This window comes from Sphaeramia orbicularis, chromosome 2 (assembly GCF_902148855.1).
Source record: "Sphaeramia orbicularis chromosome 2, fSphaOr1.1, whole genome shotgun sequence".
NCBI lineage: Eukaryota > Metazoa > Chordata > Actinopteri > Kurtiformes > Apogonidae > Sphaeramia > Sphaeramia orbicularis.
Window position 1 is genome coordinate 11,552,828 of NC_043958.1, and position 27,847 is coordinate 11,580,674.

The window sequence follows — 27,847 nt, forward strand, 5'->3', positions numbered from 1 at the left end:
ATATTATGTGGTCCACACATGCATGCATAACTGATGCCTGTCACTGACTTGCATTAGTATCACTTCTGTGTTACCATCACATGATACCATGACAGATTTGAGGTCGGGCGCAGTGCCTTGCATTGGGGGCTGCTCACGAAAGCGACATGCTGAGTTCTGTTGTCTTTTGTAGTTTTACCCAAAAATCAAAAACTGAGTTTTTAAAGGAAAAAAATCTGGATTTTTGCCAAAATTGTGCAGCCCTAGTTTGAATCAACTCATTAGAAAAGGGCAGAAATAGGCTAAAATCACCACAGGTCTGGTCATGTTGAAGCTGCATAGACATCTTCACCGACTCTGAACAGATCGTGGAGGAAGTTAGGTTGCGTTATTTCCACAGCTTTCCAGTGTGAACCCTTTATAATGACATATTTTCACAGTCTGGTGTTGTAATCTTTTAAACTGACAAACAGTATATGTGTATATATATTCATGATGGTATAATTCAGGTGGATCAAAAATTACTGATCTCTCACCATTAAGTATAATATATATTTTTTTCCTGAAATGAAATCCCATGGGGCACAACCAGAAAGGGCTCTCCATATACTTATAAATGCATAAGGTGTTATATAGAGCTGTCATGCTTAGACTTAAACTTTATTGATCCACAAGGGAAATTACTTGGTCACAATAGCTCCGTTGCATACAAAACACTCTTGGGGAAAAAAAAAAACGCACTAGCAAAAAAGCAACCCCTATACATGGTGTAAAACTAACTACACATTTTAAATTGCTCTTTTGCAGCACGGTCAGGATTAGTGCTCAAGCCTACATTTTTTTAAATTTATTTTTTCATTTTACCTTTATTTAACCAGGAAGTCCCACTGAGATTAGGAATCTCTTTTGCAAGGGAGACCTGGCCGAGGTAGCAGCCATACAGAGTCCAAACAACATAAAACACATACATGATACACAATGAACAATAAAACACAATAACAACTATTCAACCATAATGGCATCAAGAAAAACAGTGACATTCTTCCTTCACTGCATTCTCTGTGATACTTTTAAACTCATTAATAGAAATGAATATATGTAGTTTTACAGTTTTTTGAAGATTATTTTTCAAAACCGGAACAATCCGACTTACATCCTTCATAATCTTTTATATTCACTTCACCATTCTGTGTTTTCCTTCAGGTATTCTTCGCCTCTGTGCGTGCCGGAGGTGCCAGCCAGGTGTATTTCATGACACTGGGCCGCACCTCTCTTATGAGCTGGTAGCCAGGACCCCCGCACCACACCGGCTAACATGACGAACATACCTACGCAGAGACCAACAGATGACAACTAAGACTATGACCGACAATGATGAAGAAGCGCCATGAGCCTGACCTGGAGAAGCCACCCTTCACTGAAGCATCTGGACGGAGGGAGGAGCCTCTGTCTCCAGCAAACATCGGATTGGACTGTACTCACGAAAAGAAGGCGAGGGGTGTGGTTGTGTGTGTCCGTTAGGGGGAGGGGGGCTGGAATGTCACAAATCCACTGAGTAACATAAAAGACGACAGGAAAGGAACCCCCAGAAGCCTCCAGGTTGTTGTCAGCCCCCACTCCCCCCACATCATCCCCTGCCGCCTGACCTTTGAGCCGATCCCCCCCTTCTTTAAACGTAGGGGATCTGTTGCCTGTTGACGGTAAAATCTTTGTGTCATAGTAAAATTCTTCATTGTGTCTGTGTGTGTGTGTGGAGGGCAGCGAGCATGCGAATGACTGAAAACATGTAGGGACGAGAAGAGGCTAAACGCAGCCCTGAAGAAGGCTGCGAATACATATTTAAAGTCATGTGCCACACCTCGAGTGTTGCTGTGTTTAGTCCAGGTCCCGTTCAGGTAAAATGAACTCCTTATTCTCACCACGGTAGATTTTCCTCATCACTAACACTAGTCAAAGCCACAGATTTCATTGCTTGACATGTAAATCTGCCTCTGTGTCTTCACTTTTTTGCCTTGATCTCCTTAAAGTGAGGGTTTTTAACGGACCTTCTCAATAATATCCATTAAATACAGGGTACTGGATGTCAGTTTGTACATATTAACCCCATCAACTCTTACCTGATTCTCACACTCCCGGGATTTACAGACACTTTCCAAACTTTGTACCCCATTGCCTAACGGAGGTTACATTGGACCGAAATACTTGTTGTTTTGACTTTAAGCCAATCAAGTCCTTGTTTTCCATACACTGTATGTTCTGGATGTGACATGCTGCACACAAATAATAACAGATAGGCTGCAGGAAGCACCCATAGAAGAAGATTTTAAAGGAAAAATCCACCTTTTAGTTACTCTGACTGGTATTTATCACCATCAATCTGTGATTATTCTCCAGTTTTTTTGTGCCACTAGCTTAGTCTTTTACATCCACTGGACATACAGGCAAGCTATTCATTTAAATGCATCAATAATAGGTGTTTTTTTCTGGTGTTTTTTTCCTTTAACATGAGTCATAGGTAGGGCTAGGATAAACTGTGAATTAGACATGCAGAAGTAGCAGCTGGCCAATAAGGTAGCATGGAGGCCAATGGACAGGAGTGACAATAAGGGAGTGGAGGCAGCGTGCAGAGGTCTGGAGGAGCCCAGGATCAGCCGATTGTCCTCCAGCTGCACTGTTAGCAGTATAGAAAAGCTCAAAATCCACTGTACATTAATGAAAGAAGTTTGGATTTTGCGCACTGTAGGAACACTTTAGTCTCAACCAGCCATGTGGCTCAACATTGGACCTGTTTGTTTACTCACTCCAACGTGGACTGAGATTCTGAGACAAATACACGAGTTTAACCGGACAGTTTCCATCCCACAACCTCCTTTTATTTTTTCATTTCACTCCCTCTGGTCCGTTCATGAAGAGGCTGCGTTGTTTTTGTCCATCTGCCTTTTTCCTTTATGGATCCGTGTCACTTCATGTTAAAGTCGACGGAGTATTTGTTCGAGTGAGAACCCTCCCCTCCCCTCAAAAATAACTCTACTCTTTACTCCTGTTCTTAGTGAGGGTGATGCCTTCACTGTCCTCGGTGGGACCTAGTAATCGCTCTGATCATCTGTGAATAGCAAAGAAGGCACACATTCTAACAGCAGTGTTACCAAACCACTCCAGACGGCGTGAATTAAGTGGCATATTTTTAACTCGGGCTTAGTTTTTAGTCTCGTTTCTGCAATTTTTATTATGTAACCCTTCAGATAAGTATGCGACTGCAGTGGTTTTTAAATTGTAAGGCACACCTTATGTTGAAAATGTTTACAGAAGCAATTGTTTTGTTAAACCAATGTGCATCAATATGAATATTTATGGTTTATTTTGAGGGCAGTTTTTCCCTGTTTTTGTATTTTGTATTATTCCCTTTTTGTACTATCATTTAGACATTTGTGTACAGGAAATAATCGACTTTTGCTCACGTTACGGATTACTCAAGACAAAGAGTGTGATTTCACTGACTCCCGCTACATCCTGCAGAAGTGCACAGTGTGCCCCTGGCTGTGGTGGATCAAATATTCTCTACCACCCAGGTGCCAGGTGACGTGTCCCCCCTCAGACGTCCCTCTGCCATGCCTCTCTAATTTATGTCCTCTCTGTGTCTACTATGGGAATTACTGTATTTTCCTGAAGGTCTTTTTTTCCATTGAATAAAATCGGAAGTAATTTACAGTGGGCGTCTATTCTTTCTAATAGTTTGATGACACTTGATCTGATCCAAGCAGTGATAGAACGTACATTTATACAAAATTTTTTTTTCTCCCCCAATTTTTTTTTTTTTTTTTACTTTTTATTGAAATTAGAACAATGACAATGTAAAAAAAAAAGTCATATACAATATCCAATATATGTGATGTTAGAACACCGGGGGGGGGGGGGGGGGGGGTCTGCCTACTTACTTAATATTAAAGTAATCCATAAAGGGCTGCTAAATTGAATAAAATAACTTTATCTTTTCATGAAAATTTGATTTTCTTAAAATGCAAGTGTTGCATAATGGCTTTCAACAGAGCCTGATGAGTGGGAGGATTTTTCTTCCAATTTAGGGTCAAAACACAGTAATGTCCCGTCAGAGAGCAAACTTTAATTGATTTCCATTCCAACATTTACTTCAATACAAAGTTGCTCCCTGTTTTGGATAATCCCTTATGGTCCAACTAAAGCAAAAATGAATTTAAAAGTAAAAATGTGGGTCATTTAGCAACAGTAATCTGTCAAATTGTTTCTAGAATGTCCCGTCAGAGAGATTTTGAATACCGTGTTTTGACCCTTTAATCGAATAAGGTGTCTGGCCAGTAGTGTCACAAACTTCAAAACAACAGTTTTGTACTAAGGTCCACTCCTGTTGGTTTCACACAAGTTACTGGGTCTGGAGGGATTAGTCTCTTAAAAATCTTAGACAAAGTCTCTAAAGTTTCAGTCCAATAGGTAGTGATGTTGGGGCTCCTAAATTTTTTTTTTTTAATTTTTATATTGTAACAATCATAACTGTACAATTGAATGTACATAAAATATAACAACATAGTTGTGTACCCCCACTCTAACAATCTCAACCCCAATGCACCTCTTACTCCAACAAAAATATATAAACATGCACATCCAAAATGAATACATAAAATAAAGTTAATTAAAATAAAAATAAAAAACATATCCTTAGTTACCATGAGAAATTGTTTGTGTCCATCTTTTTAATGTATGATAAGACAGACTGCCACATCGCATAGAATTGTGGTATATTTTATTTTATCTAATGTCAGATAATTCATAAGGTCTTAAATCCAAAGGTTAGATGTCGGTGGATTTCTGTCTTTCCATTTAAGTAGAATGAGCCGACGAGCTATTAAAGTTGTGAAGGCGATGTTCTTAAAATTCCTTTTGAGGTATGTATTCTGTAGAATCACTCCAAATACTGTAGTGTGTGCATGACATACATTTACACAAATTTGAGGTATTTGTCATTGATCCCCATTTTTCACTTTGTCTGACAGATACTTTTCAGTTTAGTTTTCACATCCTCATCCTTTTAATCTATCTTCAAAAGAATTGATTTATAGGTTTGAGCTTGAAATAAAAATTCTCCTTGAGATAAACTCTTAAAAACCCTCTTTGATTAGCTGGTAAATGCATGGTCGCAATAAAATCAACTTGAAAACGTAAGAGAAAAACACCAATTGGGGAAATTTACTGCAAAAAGTACATTTTGCTTGTAGTAGTTGTATGTTTTCTTGCAACAGTTTTACCTGTATTGGAGAATTTTCTGGTGTTATCCACTATCTGCAAGTACCTGCATGGTAATTTGCACTGTGTTTTTGTACTTTGGATGTTGCATAAGTAGGTAAAAAAAAAAAAAGTCCCAAACCTTTCCTTTTTTTTCTCTCTTCTTCATAAACTTAATCATCCTTGCACACACTGTACATTGATGCACTGAAAAGTTCAAAAGTTGACAACGATGCCTTGGAGATATGAGGCTATGCATTGGTTATGTTTCAACATAATTCCCTTTGAGGTCGACACTTCTTTCCACAGCTCCTCTGCTCTTGAATCCCTTTTATATAGATCGAGCTTTCATCTTGAAGGGTAAAAAAAAAACTCCTCAGTGGTAGACAGGATCCCGTCATCATTGTGGTATTTCTTTTAACAGCAGGAGCTTCATTCCCTAATGTAGAAACCACAGAAGTGTAGGTGTCCTCAGGAGGTTTGCTCTTATTCTGCCAAAATTTGTTCACTTGCAGACATCATTCTGCATCTATTCTCCACTAAGTGCTATGTTACGAATGATTAAATTGATAAAAGTAGTTATGTAAGTTGTGAAGAATTAAATGCATGCTAAATTTCATCCAGCAGGTATTTACATTTTGAGCCCATGCCATAATTTACACAGCCTTGTAGCTTTTTCTCTAAAAAAATTTTAAGCTTGATAACAGAAAAATCTAACAAGGAGGATTATTATAGAATCTTCAAAAAGTGTAGAGTAATTAAATATATGGTTACACATGAACACAAAAGAGTTGAGCTTACAATTACACCTCATGAAGTGTAATTTATATTTTCAACTTCCTTTATCAACCACATGATGTCGCTGTTGCGCTCATCACAGCCCATCCCACCTCCATCTCCTCCAACGAGCCAAGCAGCTGTAAAACTACCGGAACTTCTCAAATACGCTATTTCCTGTTTTTGCTGTAAATAAGATAGACCGAACTACATTAATAAGAGGTGCTTCTTTTATATACATGCATACTTTTCACTTAACTGACAACATATTGGACTGCATTCTTTAAAATATTATTAAATCCAATTTAAATTGAAAATGTCTTCCAGTAGAAGCAAATATTTTGCCATCCCTTTTTCCTTATTTAAATAATTTCTAGAAAATAACATTTCCCACAAGCTTAACATTGATAAGAATGGTATATATGCCTAATTTACTTAATATGTAAAACTTGCATAAACCATGTGCAAACAATTAAAAAAAAAAAAAAAAGAAAAAAAGAAACAGTGATAACAATAGTAGCCTATTAGTGACTGGAGGATAATTAAAAGGCTTTATTTTTTAACTCTTGTCGGGATGTTGTCTGTCCATTGAATTATAGTTCTAGCCTGACAGCAAACAGCATGATGAAGACAGAAAATACCTAATTCCAGGCGATCAGATTCATTTATCAGCTCTTAAAAGTGTCACACAAGGCACATAAACCCAAGGGTTTAATATCATCCTGTTTGTAGAGGATAGAATTCATATATTGTTTGACAAAAAAAAATTAAATGTTTGGTTTGTGGTGGAAAAATTTAGATGAATATGTGATTTTGTGAGTTATTAAGTCAAATTGATGGTACTATATGATATGATATTTAGGGTTAAATATTCCACAGGTAAAAGTAATAGATTTAGAGAAAAGTATAAAAGATGGTCCGAAGAATAAGAAAAGGTCAACCCAAGAGAATTCAGGGTGTACTAAATCCAAACAGAGTTGATGTTTCCACAGAAAATGAAAATCCTGTATAATTAATAAAATATACTGGGCAATAACTGCATGTCAAAATAAAATGTACAGATTTCGTACAAAACTTTTTCTCAAGTCAGTGTAGAAATATAGAGGAATAAAACAATAAAATGTAAATAATCAAAAACGTAAAAATCTTTTCCTGTTCTATAATTTATAAAATGTTCGTATTCCTCCACCACATCACACCGGCTTTTATTTTGAAGCACCGTGTGAGAGCGGAAGTGTCCTCGTGCGTGCCGTCAACTTGCGTCAGTTTTCGTGGGTCACGCTGCAAACCAGCCGGATGTTTTGCGTCGCCAGAATGTGATGTGATGGGAGCATTTGTCCTGTTGGAACACAACGCTGACCCTGCGGCTCAGGCGGCGGACCCCGACCAGGTGAGTGTCCGCGGACCACGCTTCCCTCGGCGGCTGAGGGCACGCGGACGAACCGGAGGAGCCGCAGGTTGGTGCGCGTGAAGCTGCAGGGAGGTCGTGACGGTGGTGGTTTGCAGTGACCGTGCACGCCCCTGCCCTGCGCGCTCTCACACATCCATGAATATAGTTTGTGTAGGTTGTCGCCGCTTTTGTTTTTATATTTTTAATTTTTTTTACGCGTGCGCTTTAGTTTTGCACCTGTTTGACTCCGAATAATATGTGTTAACGAGAGTGAACAGTTTGGAGCAGTGGGAGAAATGAGGCCTGACCAAAACACACGCTCCGAACTCTTCTGTCTGCGCTCTGGTGGAATTATGAACCAGCTGAGACCCACTGTGGACCTTCTGCGCGTTCCCCCTCCCACTTCCACGCACCCTGTCCTCTTTTCACCCCCATGAGCGGAGCACGAGCAGCACGGGAGGGGGTTCAGGGGGTGGGTGGAGGTCTGTGTCCGTCCAGTGAGGTCCTACACGTCCTCACATCCAGTCCTCTTCATCATCTCATCCTCTTCTTCATCATCTCGTCCTGTTGTTCATCATCTTGTCCTCTTCTTCATCATCTTCATTGTCTCATCCTCCTCTTCATCATCTTATCCTCTTCTTCATCTTCATCTTCTTCATCATCTTCATCATCTTGTCCTCTTCTTCATCTTCATCTTCTTCATCTCATCCTCCTCTTCATCATCTTGTCCTCTTCTTCATCATCTTCATCGTCTCATCCTTCTCTTCATCATCTTGTCTTCTTCTTCATCATCTTCATCGTCTCATCCTCCTCTTCATCATCTTGTCCTCTTCTTCATCTTCTTCATCATCTTCATCATCTCATCCTCCTCTTCATCATCTTGTCCTCTTCTTCATCTTCTTCATCATCTTCATCATCTTGTCCTGTTCTCCATCATCTTGTCCTCTTCTTCATCTTCTTCATCATCTTCATCGTCTCATCCTCCTCTTCATCATCTTGTCCTCTTCTTCATCTTCTTCATCATCTTCATCATCTCATCCTCCTGTTCATCATCTTGTCCTGTTCTTCATCATCTTTGATCTTTTCTTTTTTCGTCTGTGCATTACTTTTGTTTTGGTGCATCTGCCTTTTCTTTTTTGTCTTATTGTGTCTTTTACAGTATCGTCATCATCTCGTTGCGTCCTTTAACTTGTTTCTGGTTTTTGTGTCTTCATTTTTTTTTTTACATCATTTTCATCTTTTGCTTCTTTTTGAAAAATGACCTTCTTCAGCTTTTACTCATGAACAAAACTCAACCTCTTTATAAACTTAAGAATAATGATTTAATATTAGTTATGATCCTGATAATAGTCAGTACTGGCTGATGTGATTTTGTTTTTTGCTTTTTATCATGATAATATTTCTGACCCCATTGTCCAGTCCTGTTGACCATCTGATGTTCCACTGACCACAGATTTTGTCCTTAACAGCAAAGATCAAAATGCCACCTTTCTTTCTTCTTTTCTTTTTTTTTTTTTTGGTGCTGCTTTTGTTTCTCTGATTAGTTTTCCATACGACCACACTGGTGATTGCTGCCATAATATTCTAATTGAATCCACACTGATTGATTTGTTAGTGTTTAGGGTGTTAGCGGGTGCAGATGCAGGGGTCAGAAAGGTCACAGGGGCAGAAGCTCTCCTTCTGTTGCCCCGGTCTGGGTCAGATAACCTTTGCAAATCACTTTTTAGTATTTGTTTTACTCAGCTAGGTGGATTTGCCACTGCGAATGACTTTCTAACAGCTCAGTTGTCTTTTTTTTGGTATTCTTTTTCCACGTGGGTCCCAACAGTTGTGCTCAGCTCTGCTTTCTGTGTGCGCTCTGTGTTATCTGAGGAAAAACGATCGTCCTGTTGCCGTGCAGTTGTTGGGAGCGCACACCTGTTTGTTACGACAGATGGTCTACAGAGTGCTCTTCTGTCAACTGAAGCCTGCAGTGTGTTTGGATAGTGTGTGCAGTTGGTCAGCTGCTGTATCTGCCCTCATCAGCCTTATCGGACTCGCAGCGCACACATATTTAATCAGCCGGCTGTTTTTCCTGTTGTTAAGCTCAAAGGGCATGTCTTCAACTCAGCAGGTTGGTGTGATCCCACAGTAAAACATGGACAGTGTCATATATTAACTAATGAATATTTAGTATTCTTCACCTATGTCAATCTACAGTCCTGGAAAAAATTATTAGACCATCAAAAGTCATGGTTATGCAATCAAGTACTAATTCCTGTGTGTATCATGTGACTAAAACAGACAAAAAAACGAAATCATGGAATGCCTAAAAGCACTGTTTTTGTCAGTACAATGCCATAGATATTGATGTAAGAACTGAAGTGATTTTGGGTATTATCAAGAAAACCGAGGAAAATGGCTAAATATCAGCTCTGAGATTAAACTCTTATGAGCTATTTTTATTGTTATCATTATATTTGTCCAAACAAATGTACCTTTATTTCTACCAGGCATTAAAATGAACAAGAAACTGAAGAAAACAAGGGTGGTCTAATAATTTTTTCCGTGACTGTATAATTCCAGTGTTTGTATTGAGGAAAACAACAGGATTGTACTCTTAACTGTTTCATACTAGCTTTAGTTTCCTGTTCATTTATTTTTCTCCATAACAGTAGAATCTGGTGATATGATAAAAATCACAATACTAGGAGCACAATACAATATATCACGATATATCACGATGTTTTTTGAGCTTGTTTTGTTTCTTTGTTAAAAAGATTATTTCCTGGAAAACTAACATCTGCCTCTCAGAAAAAAAAGTGGTTTTAGGATGCTTTAAATTTTAATAAAACAGTGCTATCAATTTAAAAAAAAACACATACATGACCTGCAACATCACAATACTACTTTTTTAGTATACAAACAACAGAGAGAATGCCCGTGTGTGTGTGTGTGTATATATATATATATATATATATATAGGGTGGGGAAGCAAAATTTACAATGAACATTTAGTTGTTTTTTCTCAGCAGGCACTACATCAATTGTTTTGAAACCAAACATATATTGATTTCATAATCATACCTAACACTATTATCCATACCTTTTCAGAAACTTTTGCCCATATGAGTAATCAGGAAAGCAAACGTCAAAGAGTGTGTGATTTGCTGAATGCACTCGTCACACCAAAGGAGATTTCAAAAATAGTTGGAGTGTCCATAAAGACTGTTTATAATGGAAAGAAGAGAATGACTATGAGCAAAACTATTACGAGAAAGTCTGGAAGATACTATTAAAGAAGAATGGGAGAAGTTGTCACCCGAATATTTGAGGAACACTTGCGCAAGTTTCAGGAAGCGTGTGAAGGCAGTTATTGAGAAAGAAGGAGGACACATAGAATAAAAACATTTTCTATTATGTAAATTTTCTTGTGGCAAATAAATTCTCATGAATTTCAATAAACTAATTGGTCATACACTGTCTTTCAATCCCTGCCTCAAAATATTGTAAATTTTGTTTCCCCACCCTGTATGTATATATATATATATATATATATATATATATATATATATATATATATATATAAATAGCTTGCAGTATTCTAAAAAACAAAGCATAAATAAAAAACAAAAAACTAAAATAAACCTCCACCATGTCTGCTTTTAAATAAACACCCAATAATTTCAATGTAGTACTTATTAATATCGATACAGTATCGTGAAATGAAATATCACAATATATGGTGGAACTGATATTTTCTTAACCCCTACATAACAGACTTCTACCATTGTTTCAGTTTATTCATTAGTAATCTGTAATTCAGCAGCGTACTGTGATGGCTTCTCATGAGATAAATCTTGCTGTAATATAACATTCATATTAAAAACTTGTTTAAATGCTTTGATGAATGGTAGTTTTTGATGCATTTGAATGTTTTTTGATATGTCCCATCAATAGTATTGTGTCTCATGAATCTGGTATATGATGACACGGACAATGCACAATATATATTAATATATTGTGAATTGTCTGTGTCTAGATTAAAAAAAAAAAATTAAAAAAGTTAATTTCTTGAATATAGAGTTGTATAATTCGACTGAGATTCAAGGTTCAAGATCATTCGACAACAAAACACATAAACTGGAGTTATTTTTTTTTAACAAACTCTCTCAAGTCTAGGCTTTTTCCCAATTCAAGACAGCAAAAACAGCTTGTGACTGTTAAAGCTGGTGTAGTTCTCTCTAACCAGAATCTGCTTAGTTGAATCTGAGTCTCCACCATCATATGCTCTATATAAAGATGATGAAGCTCTTCTCCCAGGGGCTGAAGTGTGCTCTACTTATATAGCTCCTCCATGCTGCTAATGTACAGCTGCTAAAATATGACTCTCTGGCTCACTTCATGCATTATTTTACCAGACATCTGTACAGGCCTTTTGCTTAAGATGCTAAAAAAGGAGTTAGTATTTTAACTAAACAGTCCATTAATCAGCTGATGGAAAATTAATCCATTGCATAAGAGATTAATTGACCATTGATCGTTAGCCATTTACCGTTTCAGCTAAAAGTGTCTGCGCATTATCAGCAAAATGTACTATTAAAAGTAATCACTGTGCTGTAAAATGGTCTGCTTTTGGATTCATATTCCTGCTGCATTAATCTATATGTTGCAATTTACTGCTGATTGAGCTCATTAAACTACTTTATGTACTTTTTGCAGTTTAATCTACTGTCAGGGAGCTCAGAAAAACGTGCATTTTTTTCATCTTTGTGACAAGAGGGTTCTTAAAGAGTTTTAAGAAATAGGAGAGTTTTAAGTATACAGGACGCAGTAAGGTCATGTGATTATGATAATGAATACCAACAGCGAACAGAGAACGTTTCTTCTTTCATATTAACATTTATATCATGTCACAAATCAGACTCTGACCCAGTTTTTGCCCAATTTTTCAGATGAAGGGAGGAAATTAGCATGAAGGCAACATAAACAAGGGGAAACATGAACGTGGTGCACAATGGAAAAGACAAAAACAATTGGAAATAGTAAACACTTGGCAAAATAGTATGTATTCAGTGACAGACTTTCTATTTGGTTTAGGATGTTGTTGCGAGCTATTGCCATTAATGAGCCATTTTTCAGAACACATTTCCAAATCTCATAAATGTAAACATTTGTGTAACTTTTCATACATGTTCAGGCCCTCAAAAAAGTAAAAAAAAAAAGCAATCTTTTAGTGTCAAAAATAATAATATTAATAATGTCTGCAGATACAATGGGACCTTTGCATCAATTCTCGGTGCTTCAACTGTAAGAAACAAAATATTGGGGAAAAGTTACCAATTTTTGCTGATATCTGCAATATTAGCTGATACAGATGTCCAGCTCGTAGCTATTTTGGTGCAGACCTAATTTTGAATCACGTAGTCAGAAAATTGTCCATAATTGACCATGTTGCTCACCTTTAACCTCATATAATAGTGCTGTTGTATAACTTAGTGCGTCACCTGTCATCTGTATGTTCTGGCAGTGAAGGGATCAGCAGCAGTTGGATTAATGGATTAATGTTTTAGATTTTTACAGAAGACATCCTGCTCATTCTGAAACGTGGACTTGTCTTATTTGTTTTGGTGTTGCAGTAGCTGGACATGATTTAATGTGTCTTATGTTTTGTTAAAAGTCATGCAAATGCCGTATTTTATTTGCACTCTGGCTGGCTGCATGCTCAGATAAAAGACAGAAAGCTAAAGATTTGTGTTTCCGAGTCATCTGCCCTAAGTGTGCCGCAACAATGCAGAGCAGGTCCCCTCCTCTTACTCATTGGGATATAAAACTTTTTGATGTCCCTCACCCCCCACACTTGTCTTTTTTTCCTTTCAGCAGCGCCACACTCTCCTCTTTCCTCCAGCACTCTCTTAAAGGCCATACTGGTCTTTCACTGAGCCTCGGCCCCTTTTTCTTTCTGTTGGACCCCCCCCCCCCCCCCCCTCTTGTCCCCTGCCCTCACCACCCCCCAGCCCAAAACAAAGAGAGGAGAGTGACTGTGCTGCTCCGTAGCCAGGTGTTCTCCATTGCCGCCCCGGGCTGTAATAGCACCAGCCCTCACCCTGCAGCTGCCCTCCCCAGCCTCCCATTGTGTCGCTCTATTGTTCAGCCGCCCACCCCCTCGTTGATTCATCGGCCACACAGGGGAAGCCCTTTCAGCACCGAGCAGAGGAGTGTGTGTGTGTCGCTGTGTGTGTGTGTGTGCGTGCTGGTGTACTTTGAGTACGCGTGCCTTTGGGAAACTGGGTGTCGCAGGCATTTGCCCACAGCCACTCCCCTCCTCCTCTTCCTCCCCTTGTCTCTGCATCTCATTGTACAGCCACCGCGTTCTCATTGGTGGAAAATCAGCCACTCTAAATGAGGGAATGGCAGACATTGTTGGTCCATCTGTTCTGCCACTCATTGTCCAAGTTGCCTGCTTTGGAAGCAAAAATAGAGCCGTGGAAGACACACTTACACTGTGTGGACAGAGGTGGATGCTCAGACCTGGACTTCCACTGTGGAGTTGTGTGGAGAGTTTCGGACCCAGTTTCTCCTTCAGTATTTCTAAATGTGATTTCCAAGGATTTAAAAAATGCAGAAATGAGCTAATCTACTTCTCCAGGCCTCTCTTTCTTCCTTTTTATTGAAGGTCTTTAGTCCGGTAAGTGCGATAAAATCCCCACCTGTATGCAAATAACTACACTAACATGCCTGCTTTACTTTGCATTGTAGAGCTGCTCTTTGTTCATAACTGTATTTAAGCTCCTTCAGGCTCATGCAAAGTGTTGTACCAGCAGCAGTGTTACCTGCACAACAGGTTGCACCTTTAGAACCTGCCTAGTCTGACTGTTTATGGTCACTTTGATGCTGATAAAATCAGAACAAGCCTTACTTAAATAACTGAATGCATTCCAGCTCCCTTCTCTTCTGTTCCCTGAGCTGTTTTTTTATGCAAAGCGTTGAAATTATCTGAGCGACAATAGGACAGATGAAACTGGAGGCTCTGTTACACCCTTAGCACAAGGCCACTGTGGAGCCTTTATGTGCTGGGTAACAGGTAAAGGAGATGCGCAACTAAAGAACAGTTTCACAGGTGGTCATATGAGCTTTAAAAGGACTTCTTCCTGTTTTTACTAGTTAATAAAAGATTTAACTCTTTGAATGTGAGGAGGGGAAAACCAGTTGTTAGCTTTGCCCCCTTCGCTCATATTATCAATGTTTTCAGCCACATAAATACAAAGCTTAAGCAGCAAAAAAGTAATTTCTGTTGCTGCCTATCAACTCTTAGCAACTATTTTACCAAACATCCATGCCCACGTATAAGAAAATTAACAGTACTTGCTCCGTCGCAGCTTTATTAAAACATTCTAAGAAAAAAGGAAATCGAAGTTATGAATGGCAGCAAGTTTATTCTCAAAAAAGCAATTTTCAATCAATATTTAACATGAAAACATTGTAAAAACTGGCAGACACATCACAAAGTTCCCTTTGTGTTGTGTTTAAACCCCCACTGTCTGATAGCAGTGCTATATGCAAATACAGTCCCTTCTCTTGTGGTGGTATAGATTTTATGCTTATAGAGGTGTGCTCTTTGTAATGCCATCTCTACTTTTTATTTAAAGTAGAGGAAAATTGCAATATATCATCTTGCTTTCAGTATGAGAATGCATCACTTTATGTTGTTATTGTTTCCACTGCACAGTCCTGTTCAGCATTTATGTGCACCTGTCACCTTTAGGCAGTTGTAAAGTACAGAACTTCTTTAACTTTTCTGTCACAGTCGCTGCTCTGGATTAGCAGTTTGTCGTTGGTCTAAGTGTGCAGCTGTTAAACTCCACTTATTCATATTTCAGCATAACAGTGTGTTTATATGAAGCCGACGGGGAGAGGTGGGTGATGCTGCTGGATTTTTAGACGGGGGCGACAAAATACAGAGCTTCTTTTTTATCTGGGTCACACTTTAAGGCTTTGCTTTGTGGTGATTTGGTTAGTGTGTCCGCAGTATCCATCTGACTCCGAGTTTGTCCTGCTGCGTCTTTGGTCTCACTGCATTTGGGGGAGGAAAGGGTGCAGCGCAGAAGGGGAGACTGGGTTTAGAGTGAGCGGCGCTCAGCAGACATCTGTTGCCCTGCTGCTGGCGGGGAAAGCCCAGCCCAGCCCGGCGCTCCACCACACACAGTATTCCCTCGGCTGATTATTCTGCAGGGGCCTCCCCCATTTTTTTTTTTTTTTTTTTTACAATAAGTTTTGCACAGTGTCAGGCTCTAGGCGACTCACCGCCAGACGACCCCTCAGCCTCAGCCAGCCCCCTCCCCTTCACCCGCTGCATACACACTAACACAAAGCTCCCACATACAAAGCGCTGTAAAGACTGTGTTACATATTCATTACTGCCTCCATCAAAGACTCCAGAGCTGCTGTGTGAGCGAGCAGAGCCGGCCTGCTGATGTTTGAAAGATGCACCCACTCATCCTGAGACTGAGATGGTGTGATGTGGATAAGGTCACTCTGTTCGCCGTTGGTCTGTTTGGAGAACCAGTGCATTCCTCGCCTCAACTCACACCACAATGCAAAACTTGAAAAAAAAAGAAAAAAAATTAACTGACTGTGAAACGGCTCAAAATTGATCTGTAACAGAAAACCCCCACCGGGAAGAGTTAAATATGTAGAGAATGGTAACAAAATTAACAACAGGTTATCATTGTTTTCACAGTTTAGTCTGAAAAATGTTAAAAAAATAGTGTGACTTCTTTGTGATATCAGAGGAAATGCTTTAAAGTGTCAATTTTGACCAGTTTCTCCCAGTTTTCAATCCAAGTAATTGTATTGGTCCTCATATAAACCACAGGAAGGAGCCACAAGTTTTATTAAACGTCTCTCACACTGCAAATCAAATTTTGAACTAGAGGCCTTTGCCCAACTGAATAATAATTGGGACTCCAGTAATTTAAAATGACACTGGTAGGCTATAATAATCCTTTAGGCTGTGTGTTATCAAACTACTGCTGCAGCCCAGTGTGAAATCTGAAGCATCACAACTCTGGAAACGATTTCTGTTTTCTGTTGACGCCCCCATTTGGACTCTTCCCTCCAAAACATCTCACATAAACAAAAAATGGCACTTAATAGAAATTCAATAGCTTTGTTGTATTATTTCTGGTTGCTTTATTCATTGTAAATGACCTCTTGTATAGCCCACACTTTTGGAGGTGCTGTGTTCACTGGCAAATGTCATATTATGTCTTTTAAGTTATTATTCGCTGAATGAACTTCATAAGTTGAGGTGCATCAGTTTCTGAATTAGAGTAATTAAATATTATAGTTTGGAGCAGGAAAAAAACAACAGGTCAACTGACCATCATCCCCCCTGCTGTCTTCCAAAAACTTGCGAAAATGCATTACACATGCCTGAAATGTACTTTTGACTTCATTTAAAACTAGGTAAGTGTTGTTTTGAACATATTAGGCAAAGTATTAGATGCATCCAAATAACTGGGCTGGGAACTATATTGAATTAATTTGATGAATCAAGTTATTTCTCTCTTAATTGCTACATTGGGATTATTCCTCTGGAGACCTTTTATGCCCAACATGTTCCTTGTATTCTTGTGTCTTCAGTCATATATGACATGTAGTTTTATTAAAGAAAGAGTATTTATCAAGTTTTGTCTTCTTGTTCATGTAACTAGAAAACAGTCAGTTAAAATGGTATTAGAATATCATTCAAGGTTTAATTTTTAGCAATACGGCCCAGGTCTATCAGACTGAATGAAGATGGGAGTGATTTTTATTTTGTGCTTGCCACAAAGTAAGTATTTTCCATTGACGAGTTTAATAGTAGCGATTACTGTTGATTCCAACAGTGTCTGAATGAATCTCAAACACTGATAAGCAAATGAAAGTCCAGTCAACAATGCTTTTTTAATCAAAATGAAAACATGTTTTTAGGTGAAGCTAAAGTGTAAATCCTGTATTTCCACTCTTGCTGGCTGTACATGGGAGACTGGGACATAAGCACAAGTGTAGACTTTCTTACAGTGATGCCACAGAATCTGGTTTATGTTTCCACTCAAAACCTCTTTGTTGCCTGGAAAGACTTTTAATATCTTAGGATCAGACTGCCTTCCTGCTGATGTGCTGCTTGTGTTGGAGGCCAGATGATGCAGAGATAGTTTGGATTTGTCAGTTTTAGACCATGAGCAGAGTGGAGCGAGCATGGAACAGTCCCTGTAGCCGGTAGTATGAGTCACACTGCGAGATGGAAAGATGTGTATGCGTGTGCACCAAAAACACCCACAGCAGCCAAGGTCCCAGTCCTAATCACTGCTGCAGGTCCACTGTTGTCCCTGTGGTGGGGTGGGATGCCAATGAGGCACACTTAAGTCCTCCCTCCCCCACACCAGACCTTTTTTCCTTTTTGTTTTTTGTGTGCGTGTGTGCGTGTGTGTGTGTGTGTGTGTGTGTGTGTGTGTGTGTGTGTGTGTGTGTGTGTGGAGGGCGGGTCGCCGGCTGAACTCAGCAGCCTCTGTCTTGGCATTTGGAGGGGAGAATGCTTTCAACAGCTGTAGCTTAGCAACAGTAGCTGAGCCACGTTGCTAGGCAGCCCCTTTTCATAAAATGCGCACTCAATCCACCCCTCCCTCCCCCTCCCACCCGCCAGCTTTAGGTCACTTCCCTTTCCATCATCCGTTGTAGCACCAATAACGGAAAATAATTTCCTGAAAATGCAATAAAATGTGAAACTAAACCTGATCAAGAAGGAATAAAACCCAGTGACGTTATAACTGGACCAATAATATTGGAAAAAAAAAAAGACCTGACTCGTATTAGAACATAATGTAATAACTTTAATGTAGAAAAAATTGATAATACAGACTGATAATGGGTTTTTTGAAGTCACTATAATAGCAGGCCTAAAAGAAAAAAATTGAAACTGTGGAGCTGAACATCTGTGTCAAAATAATTGATGTATAATTCTAGAAATGTGCATCTAACTAGCTAAAAGTAGACATTATTTCCCGTCAAAATCACTATTTCCAGTTGAGAAGCCCATTGTTAGCCATCAGACACTAATTTTGTCATTTCCATACAGATTAAAAAGTGTTTTTGTCTCTTGAAAGTGTACCAAATTTGTAATATTGATGTATTTGAGTCAGCTAGGAACACTATTTGAACTATTTTCAGGCAAAGATGCATCCAACTAAAACCACTATCACTATGAAAAGAGGTACAGTTTAGTTATCAGGACATTTCATTACATTCCTAAGTTAGTTTAGCAGCATACCTGCAGATTTTATTAGATTTTCTGGTGGTTTATGCAGATAATGTGGGTTTGAGGTATGTTTTGCAGGCGGCATCCACCTGCACATTTACATCAGAAGAATTTGGTAACGTTGTCTCCCCACCCCTTTGTGTGGAAGGAGTTAAACATTTACACAAAAGGGCTGTTTGTTTGATGACAGAAGAGAGGATTTCAGAAATGCTGTGGTTTTATATAGAGGCATTCTTCATGAATCACATCACTATGTTTCCTGATGGTTGATTCATTAACAAGTTGAACTTTTATTGGTGTTGTGACTCTTCACTGATTGTTTTAGTTGTTTTCTGAGGAAAAAGTTTAATTTAAAATGTTGTATTGTGTATGATGGAACAATTTTGTGTCAAATCAGTATTGAGAAACAAAACAAACTTAAAAAAAACAGAGGAAACCTGAGATGTTTGCTTAGTGCTTTGTGCACAATAAACCCTAACCAAAAAAATACCAGTGCACGTGACTCTGCAAAAACGAAAAAGCTTTTATTTGCTTTTTTGGTCTCATCATATGTGCTTGTCCTATTTTTCATCTCCTGCATTTGTAAATCAGTTTCCTCTATACTAACCCAGCCTGATTGAATCAAATTTAATCAGTGTGTGCACTGGGAATCAGGCATCTTTGGCATTTTTTGTTATTTTAGACAATACATTGCAAATCAAAAGGCTAAAACACATAGTTCAGTCAGAAAGTGCTCCGTATCAGCAGATTAACATATCTCTTTAGTGATCTCAGATTAACTTTCCAAAGGGCTTCCTGTAATTTGTATGAAGGAGCTGAACCACTGACACCAATCAGATTAGCCTAACCAGATCCCAGGCCTTTGTTGATTGTCATCAATGAGGTGAGTGGCTCTGTAACCTCAGAGCCCCTCTGTGTATTAATCACTGACTCTGCACCCCAGTGGGAAGAAGCATATGGACCTTAATTACCAGGTACAATGAAAGGGGGAGGAGTCTGTTGGCTCTAACACTAACGGCTTTTTTTTTTTATCATCTTGAACAGTTCACGCTCTGTTCCCCTCAGATTCATGTGCTGTGGCGTGGCCCTGTAAAACACAGCGGGGCCAGACTAAAGGGGGTAAAAAAAGCGGGAGTCCATTAATTAGGGTGAGGGGGCCCGCCGATTCTTTGTGTCAGACCGTCTGGCCCCCACAGAGTCTGATGGAGACTGAGCCAATGTAAACAACAAAAATGTCTGCAGGAAAATAAGAGATGGGTCACACTTTCTAGGTATCACATGCACAGAATGTAAATGTTTTCATGTTTTTCATATCAGCATTTATATCACAGTTTTTAAGTAGATATATTAACACCGATAATGCCCCCCCACCCACACCCCCAACATCTTATAGGTGGTTAACTGTGGTCCTCCAGAACCCCACTGTTTTGTTTTGGTTTTTTTTCATATCTAAAAGCAGATGAATCCCAGTTGTTCAGCTTCTTCTCTTCTCTTGAGGGTCCATGTTAAACTGGTCTGAAGGTGTTTGAAACTGGTTTTTCGTAGTACATGCTGATCCTTCTCCATCTTCTTTCAGTTTTGTCTGCTGCTGCTAGTTGTTGTCCCATTCACACATGATTATTGTTGGTCTTGTCTGGTCAGTGGATATTAAGAATTCTTCTTAGACAGTCGTTGATAAAGGTCAGCACTTTGTCAATTGTGGTCATTGTCATTCTCCAGGCCTCTGTCATAAACAGATGGGTGGGAATGCACTAACGCCAATGTTTAAAATAACAATTTGGCCAATAGCTGATGTCAGTATAGTCTCTTTTTGTGTCTGTAGTTATTCATGACCAATGAAATCTTTGTTCCCAAAAAAGGCTTTCATCACAAACTATAATTATTAGTATCACTGAAGATTTCTACATGTTTAGTTGTAAAAAGGATGGCTTTGCCTGTTGTACTTTGACATTTGTATCTGCATCACTTAGTCTCCTGTGAATATTCTTGAATTTATTTATCCATCTGCTTACATTTATCACTTTTCCATCTTCTCCTTCAGGCACCCATGAGTGGAGCTTTGTGAGTGGGCAGCAATCAGCCCCATGTGCTAGATGTCTATGACAGATCCATGGGCCAGAAGGACCATGTGGAGGCAGGAGCAGGCCACATCCTCGACCTGGGGCTGGATTTGGAGTATCTCCACGTAGCAGGGGCCGACCGGCAGACTGGCGGCGCAGACGGGCCCCCTGCTATGGAGGAGCAGGGGGAGAGCTCCAGCACCGCCGATTCCCCTCCCCCGCTGGTGGAGGAAAATGCCAGGTCTGACGCAGAGAGTGAGCCGGCACCGTCGTCTTCCAGCGCCACCCCCGCTGCCAACCCTGACCCGGACGGAGGGGAGGACGGGTCAGCGCACACTAAGAACACCCACCAGCCTCTGTGCCGGACCCAGTGTGTGGATCTAGGGACTGATGGGCCTCCCGAGCCACCCACCGAGCTGGAACACGACAGCCCGGCACACTCCCCACCTAACTCCCCACGTAAGCACCCATCAGATCCGGCGTCTGAAGCCAGTGTGAAAGAGTACCAGGCCAAGCTGGACTTTGCCCTGAAGCTGGGCTACTCCGAGGAGACAGTACGGCTGGTGCTGTCCAAACTGGGCCCTGACACCCTCATCAATGATATACTGGGAGAGCTGGTCAAACTGGGCACCAAATCAGACTCTGAGCACCCAACCACATCCTTAGCCTCTACCTCATCCTCTTCATCCTCCTCTTCCTCCTGTGCTTGCTCTGATTTGTTGGACAGCCAGCGGTCGGACTCGCCTTCTCTGTCAGAGTCTCTGTGTGACCAGGACAACCTGCGGCCCATTGTGGTGGATGGTAGCAATGTAGCCATGAGGTAAACAGCCCATTGATACTTTATACCAGGAAGAATTTTGATATTTCTGTTGTTCAATAAGGAAAAGTGCTTGTGTTTCTGTTGCTCCATGGAATTTCCAATGTTCTGTATGTTGGATTTTTTAAGAATATCCATACCGGAGTTTTCTAAGACTTACCCTGAAACGCCCTGAAATGCATTTTAACTGTTTATTACTTTCTGCTTCTCTGCCACACCTGGTAGCCACGGCAACAAGGAGGTGTTTTCCTGCCAGGGAATCCAGCTGGCTGTGGATTGGTTCCTAGATCGTGGTCATCATGACATCACTGTGTTCGTTCCTGCGTGGAGGAAAGAGCAATCGCGGCCTGATGCTCCTATAACAGGTCAGTGCAGCAGTTATTTTTTGACTTGTTAGTAACAGACAGGAAAGCAAACCAATGTCCAAATATAATTGGAAACATTAGACACCCATTAAAAGGTCAGTGCAACACAAACACACTACTTCAGGGTACGATGATGTTGAGATCAGTTTAAACTGTTTTTACTCTCTCCTCTACAGACCAGGAGATCCTGCGCCGCCTTGAAAAAGAAAAGATTCTCGTCTTCACTCCTTCGCGACGCGTACAAGGCCGCCGTGTGGTTTGCTATGACGACCGCTTCATTGTGAAGCTGGCCTATGAGTCAGACGGCATCATTGTGTCCAATGACAACTACCGTGATCTGGCTAATGAGAAGCCTGAGTGGAAGAAGTTCATCGACGAGCGGCTGCTCATGTATTCTTTTGTCAATGACAAGTAAGGAGGGCATGTTTTGTCAATAACTATAATTTTACCATAATGATAAATTGTTTTGAGCATGTTTTTTTCTGTGAAGTGGCTTAAAAAGCAAATATTGTATTTATAATATTTAAAATCCCTCCTTGTCTTCTGTCAGATTCATGCCCCCAGATGACCCACTGGGTCGTCACGGCCCCAGTTTAGATAACTTCCTGAGGAAACGACCGGTTATGCCTGAGCAGAAGAAACAGCCTTGCCCATATGGTGAGTGTAGAAGAGCCACACAAACTCACCTCAATGCAAAAAAAGACTTTCTTTTGATGGGTGTGTGAGCTATTAGTGATAAACTGTGAACAACTGCATTACATATTGTCTGACTGAATATCATATCAAACTTGGTGTTCTTCCATTGTGAGTGCATCTCAGAGAGGCAGACAGAACTAAATCTAAGTACACATTGTCATTCATTCTGACGACTCCACTGAAGGCCACAAGTTCAAACACGCTGATTTATCTTTTGAGTTAAAGTTGTTTCACACGACAGATACTGCTGACCCACTGTTTTTCTCGTTCTGCACACACCTTGAAAGTAAGTAAAGCTGTGCTACAACCTTCTGCATAGATTTACAAACAAAATTTATACAATGAAAACTAAAGTATCAAACTCATTTTAAAACAATTTCAAATTAAGCTGCACTGAAACTGAAAACAGTCAAAAGGAAAAACTAATGAAAAATGCTTAACTGTCATAACCACAATCCATATATTTCATTTTGTTCACTGCAGGAAAGAAGTGCACTTATGGCCACAAGTGTAAATATTACCACCCAGAGAGAGGAGCTCAGCCTCAGCGCGCTGTTGCAGATGAGCTGAGGGCCAGCGCCAAGACCTGTGTCACCACAAAGAACCAGGGAGACACAGGGCTGGTGAAAAGCCACAGTGTGCCAGCTGGCAGCATCGAGGCCAAAAAAGGAGCCCCCAAACGGCAGTCAGACCCCAGCATCCGAGCTCTGTCGTACAGTGACGCTGAGGAGAAGCTATTGGCCAAGGGTCGGCCTGAAGGCCAGAAGAGTAGTTTGTGTAGCAACAGCAGTAGCAGCTCCAGCAGTAGCAGTAGCTGCAGTGGGAGTATAACCATGTCTCCAGCCCCCGGAGGCCCCCCCTCGGGCATGAGCCTCCACCAGGACCCACCCTCCAGAGCAGCCACACCTCATGGTCTACTCCCAGCCCCCAGCCATGACCTTTACCCTCACTGTGAGTCCCCAGACTTGAGTTACTACTCAGTTACTCGTGCCTACTCTGGCCTGAGCCTGTCCACCAGACGGAGCCCGGACTGTCGCTTCCCCAACGACACCGACCTGCGGCTCGGCTCCATGGGCTCCGCAGGCTCTGAATGTGGCAGCGAAAGCAGCGCGAGTTGTGGAAGCAGCTGCGACTCATACGGTGAGAGACCGTGTCCTGGATGCCCCACGGACACTTTACTCGAAGACAGCATCCATTATCCCCACAGCAGGATGTACCCCCATCACACCACGTCCAGCCATGAGCTGTGTGGCCTTCATCCTGCTGAGTACACAAATATCCAACACAGCCACACATCCAGCTCTGTAGTCCACAGCTACCACATGGCACGCGGCCAGAGCTGTGCACACGATCCACCTCCAGACGCTCCACCGAAGCGTCCCCTCTACCCCTTACCACCTCATCTTCAGCACCAACCTCTGGCTGCTCGTTCCAGCTGCCCGGGGGACTACCACTCCCTGCCCCAGTCCAGCCCACACCCTCCTGGCTCACCACTGGGACGTTGCCTGGCCCCGACGCGAGCAGAAAGCGTGTCAGACTCCCACCTGTACGAACATCTCTCTGCACCCCACCATCACCACAGACCCAAAACCCTTCCCAGCTGGGACACATACTACAGGCCGCCTCTGCCCCCGTTACGCTACGAACCTTCGGCCTATCAGAGCCTACCAGACACCCGCCAGTCCTCCTGGCACGCCTCGTCATCCTCCTCGTCCTCCTGGGCGCAGGATGGCTACACCCAGCACCACTCCTCACACCCAGCTCTTCACCCATCCCCGACTCATTACCTCAGCCACCCGCCCCCTCCTCACCCTCCCAGCACAGGCCTCCCCCCCTACTCATCTCATAGCTCTCACCTCACAGTGCCCACCTCTTCCTACATGCCCCAACACCCAGAATCCCCTGCACACAATCGCTACGGGGACTCCAGGGAGAAAGTGTATGTCAACCTTTGCAACATCTTTCCTCCTGAGCTGGTGAGCCGGGTGATGGCCCGGAGCCCCCACATCACAGACCCCCAGCAGCTGGCAGCTGCGATCCTGGCTGAGAAAGCCCAGACTGGATACTGAACCTCCCAAGGAGAAGTATCATTCAATATCCGAAAACAAACTACTGTCACTGGACCATGCTCGGGTTGTTTCCAGGGAGTGCTTTTCCTCTTCTTGGAACTTTATTGGGATAATTCACACATTTAAACAATATAAAACGTTGAAGATAATCCAAACACAGCTTTGGTCACTGTCCAGAAACAGCAACTTAACTCAGAGTGGAGAGCAAGCTCAATCTCAGAAAAGTCACATGATGAGATCTCTGACGCGGACAAAAAGTACAACTCGTGGAGATAGTTCTACATCTGCTCAGTTCATCTTTTAAGTATTTAATTAGTGGCATTTTATTTGTGTCTTTGACATGCAAGAATTATGCATCAGAATGAAAAGGCACTTTTCCATCAAAGCGGAATCACATTAGTCAGAAATGACACAAACATACAGGATTTTGATTTCTAAAATGTATCCAGACATATTACCTACATCTGTCACAATGCTCAGCTATTTGTTTCTTTCTTATTTTTAGTACCAGATGGAAGGGGTTTACAACTGGAGAGAAATGTGCTTATCTTTCCCTTTTACACAATTACTGTTTTATTTCAGACCGCGTGTGTATTATAGAAATCTCTTTGTGTGTGTTTCGTGACGCTTATTTGTGCGTTTTTTTTTTTCCATGTCGGTAAAAAAATAGGTGTCTGAAAGATTGTCGTCTTGTTTGAGATGACGTCAGTATTTTGGTCAGAGTTGTAGCTGTAGAGATGGGTGACCCTGTCGTGTGTACCTTAGTTTTAGTAAGGGACATCTCTCTCTCTCTCTCTCTCTCTCTCTCTCTCTCTCTCTCTCTCTCTTTCTCTTTCTCTTTCTCTCTTTCTCCTCTATTTATCCATCACTCTCTTATCTCTCTCTCTCTCTCTCTCTCTGGCCCGTTATTTTGGGTCATCTCTGGTATCTGCTACAGACAGGAAACACATCCCGCCTCAGTAAATGTATGTATTGTAAATATATTTAACGGATTCCCCTCCCCTCTGTGCTCTGGTTTAAAAGCGCCAACTGTTGTCTGTAGCAGATCCCAGCTGAATCCATGCTAGACAGAGAAAAATCTTGTTTGATACAAATTGTATCATGAACTAAGTCGCTGATGTTATATACAGTACATGGACTTGTTGATCCGTATATTTATCAAACACTCTTGATGTATTGCTATATGATGAAGTGAATTTTGTTCCAACAGAGATGTTCCAACTTTTAATCTTGTGGAAGTAGCTTTGAGACAATTATTTCCGATACGTTATGAAACAAAAGGAGCAGTCTGCCTTCTATGTTTAGGTACCACTACTTCCTTATCTTATGGGTTTGAAACTGGCTTAGTTTATTATTTTACACGAGCTCCAATTTATTAAATATCATGCTTTTGGTTTATGGCAGTACAGTTTACTGTACATTTGGGGTTAAAATGGATTATTCCCAACAAGTCAGGCATCTTTTAAAATAACTTATAAGGCCTAATGCTCAACAAATGTTTTGTATATGTACAAGTCAAACATAAATTAACCCCAATATGTCTAATGAGTACATGCCATATCCCTAGTTGGTGGTCATTTTGATTCTACATTGAATATTTTTTTTATTACAACTAAAATTGCTTTTAGCCAGGCAAAGCATATGTAACAATTACAAGCTACCCTCAAGACAAATTTTAAGGTGTATTTGGGAAAAGAAATTCTGTAAGTACATTGATAAAGGATACACGATGACTGTTGAGGTTACATGAGCACTTAAGAGACATTTCTCTGCATTTTTCACACCTAAACTTTCTGCAAATTGACCTCAGTTTTTAGCCTGAAACCTGAAATCTGAACACGAATTGCACTTTTTGTCTGAATTAGCCTTCAATATGAGAGTGAAGGTTAATGTATATACCAAGAATCTCAATTTTCAAAGTGGCCACCAAATGATGGAAATAAATACATAAGGAGTGAGCTCATTCTACAGTTTATCACAAGCCAGCTACATTTTAGCCCACTGGTTTCTTTCCTGTCCAACGTGCCAGATTGTAGTAACATAGATACTTGTACAATAACAGGCACTGTTGCTGAGAGAGATCCTTTATGTGTATTGAAGAAGCGCCTCCTCTCTGGCCTCCTGGCACTGTGTGTCAGTGTGGCACCTGAGCGTGGGCCCAAAGTAATGCCTCTTCATGGCATTGTGCTTATGACACATCCGATACTCTGAACTATGTTCAGCTAACTGTTATGCATGTTTTGATTTGTTTTGGTTTCAGCATGATTAATTTGTGTAAATATCTGTATTTCTGTGCTGGAAGTTGCCATTACCGTGCCCTGATGCTAGCTGTTGAGATGCCTTATGAATGGCTTATTTCTCTGCTTGTCACTCTTTTATGTCATATCTCTCTTAGTACTGATTTGAATCCAGCACACTACACTACAATATGAAATCAAATGGAAATGCTATTCTCTTTACTACCAGTCTTGACATTTATTGTAAATGATCAAGAGGCATGTTTTTGAACGCAGCCCACTTTTCTCTGGCATGGTTTGTTTTGAAAGTGCGTTCAGCCAAAGATGGTGATACTGCAGTACATTACAATATAATGAATTGTGTTGGTATTACAAATGTTACAATGCACTGTACTAGATTAACACAACTTTCTTTCAAATGATACTTACAATTTGTCAGTAGAAAACCAGTGTAACTTTATTGTAACATTTTCAACTGTGACTGTGGTTGTTCATTAAAGCCAGTACATTGATGTGGTGATTTCTTTATTTGTACATGAGATTTCAGAGTGACATATACATTTAACTGCACTATATGTCTGTCATTGTTTAAGGTATCTTTTATATCTTGGCAAAAACAAAAACACAAATTACATCTGGGCCGATAGAAGGACTTAAAGAAAATCTTGAGCCTGATCACCAAATAGATGTAACTTTCAAAAGTTGCTCACATGCTTAAATTTAAAATAATTAAATGTGGGGAGAAAAAAAAATCTAATTTCTGCTTGTTGATTATTGTTGGTAAGTTCAGCTGTCTATATCAGGTCGAAAGTCGTTATAAAAGGAAATATATTTATAATGTGCACCATTATTAAGGCCAGAGTGATTTTTCCGAGGCACTGATCGTAACGTTTGAGTACAGTGTCACCTGTTGATGGCGTCACACT

At 40.7% G+C, this 27,847-nt stretch overlaps 2 protein-coding genes across 6 annotated transcripts in view; both read left to right on the forward strand.

The window, feature by feature from the left end:
* The window catches only part of LOC115436254 (mitogen-activated protein kinase kinase kinase kinase 4), a 48,471-nt gene extending 44,784 nt beyond the window's left edge, over positions 1-3,687 (forward strand). Inside the window, 1 exon segment of the mRNA XM_030159052.1 lies at positions 1,183-3,687. Coding sequence (XP_030014912.1) covers positions 1,183-1,266 — 84 coding nt within the window. The 3' untranslated portion in view covers positions 1,267-3,687.
* A 3,594-nt stretch (positions 3,688-7,281) lies between these two features.
* Positions 7,282-27,433, forward strand: LOC115436264 (probable ribonuclease ZC3H12C). 5 transcript variants are annotated; one of them, XM_030159094.1, is made up of 7 exons: positions 7,282-7,399; positions 20,719-21,557; positions 21,780-21,919; positions 22,096-22,330; positions 22,470-22,576; positions 23,099-24,693; positions 24,738-27,433. In XM_030159094.1, exons 2-6 carry the CDS (start codon positions 20,788-20,790, stop codon positions 24,682-24,684), a joined length of 2,838 nt encoding a protein of 945 aa, XP_030014954.1. In that variant the 5' UTR covers positions 7,282-7,399; positions 20,719-20,787; the 3' UTR covers positions 24,685-24,693; positions 24,738-27,433. The 5 variants fall into 5 exon arrangements, with proteins under 5 accessions (XP_030014954.1, XP_030014946.1, XP_030014923.1 ...); XM_030159086.1 differs by having other exon boundaries at positions 23,099-24,691; positions 24,728-27,433; XM_030159063.1 differs by having other exon boundaries at positions 23,099-27,433.
* The last annotated feature ends 414 nt before the right edge of the window (positions 27,434-27,847 follow it).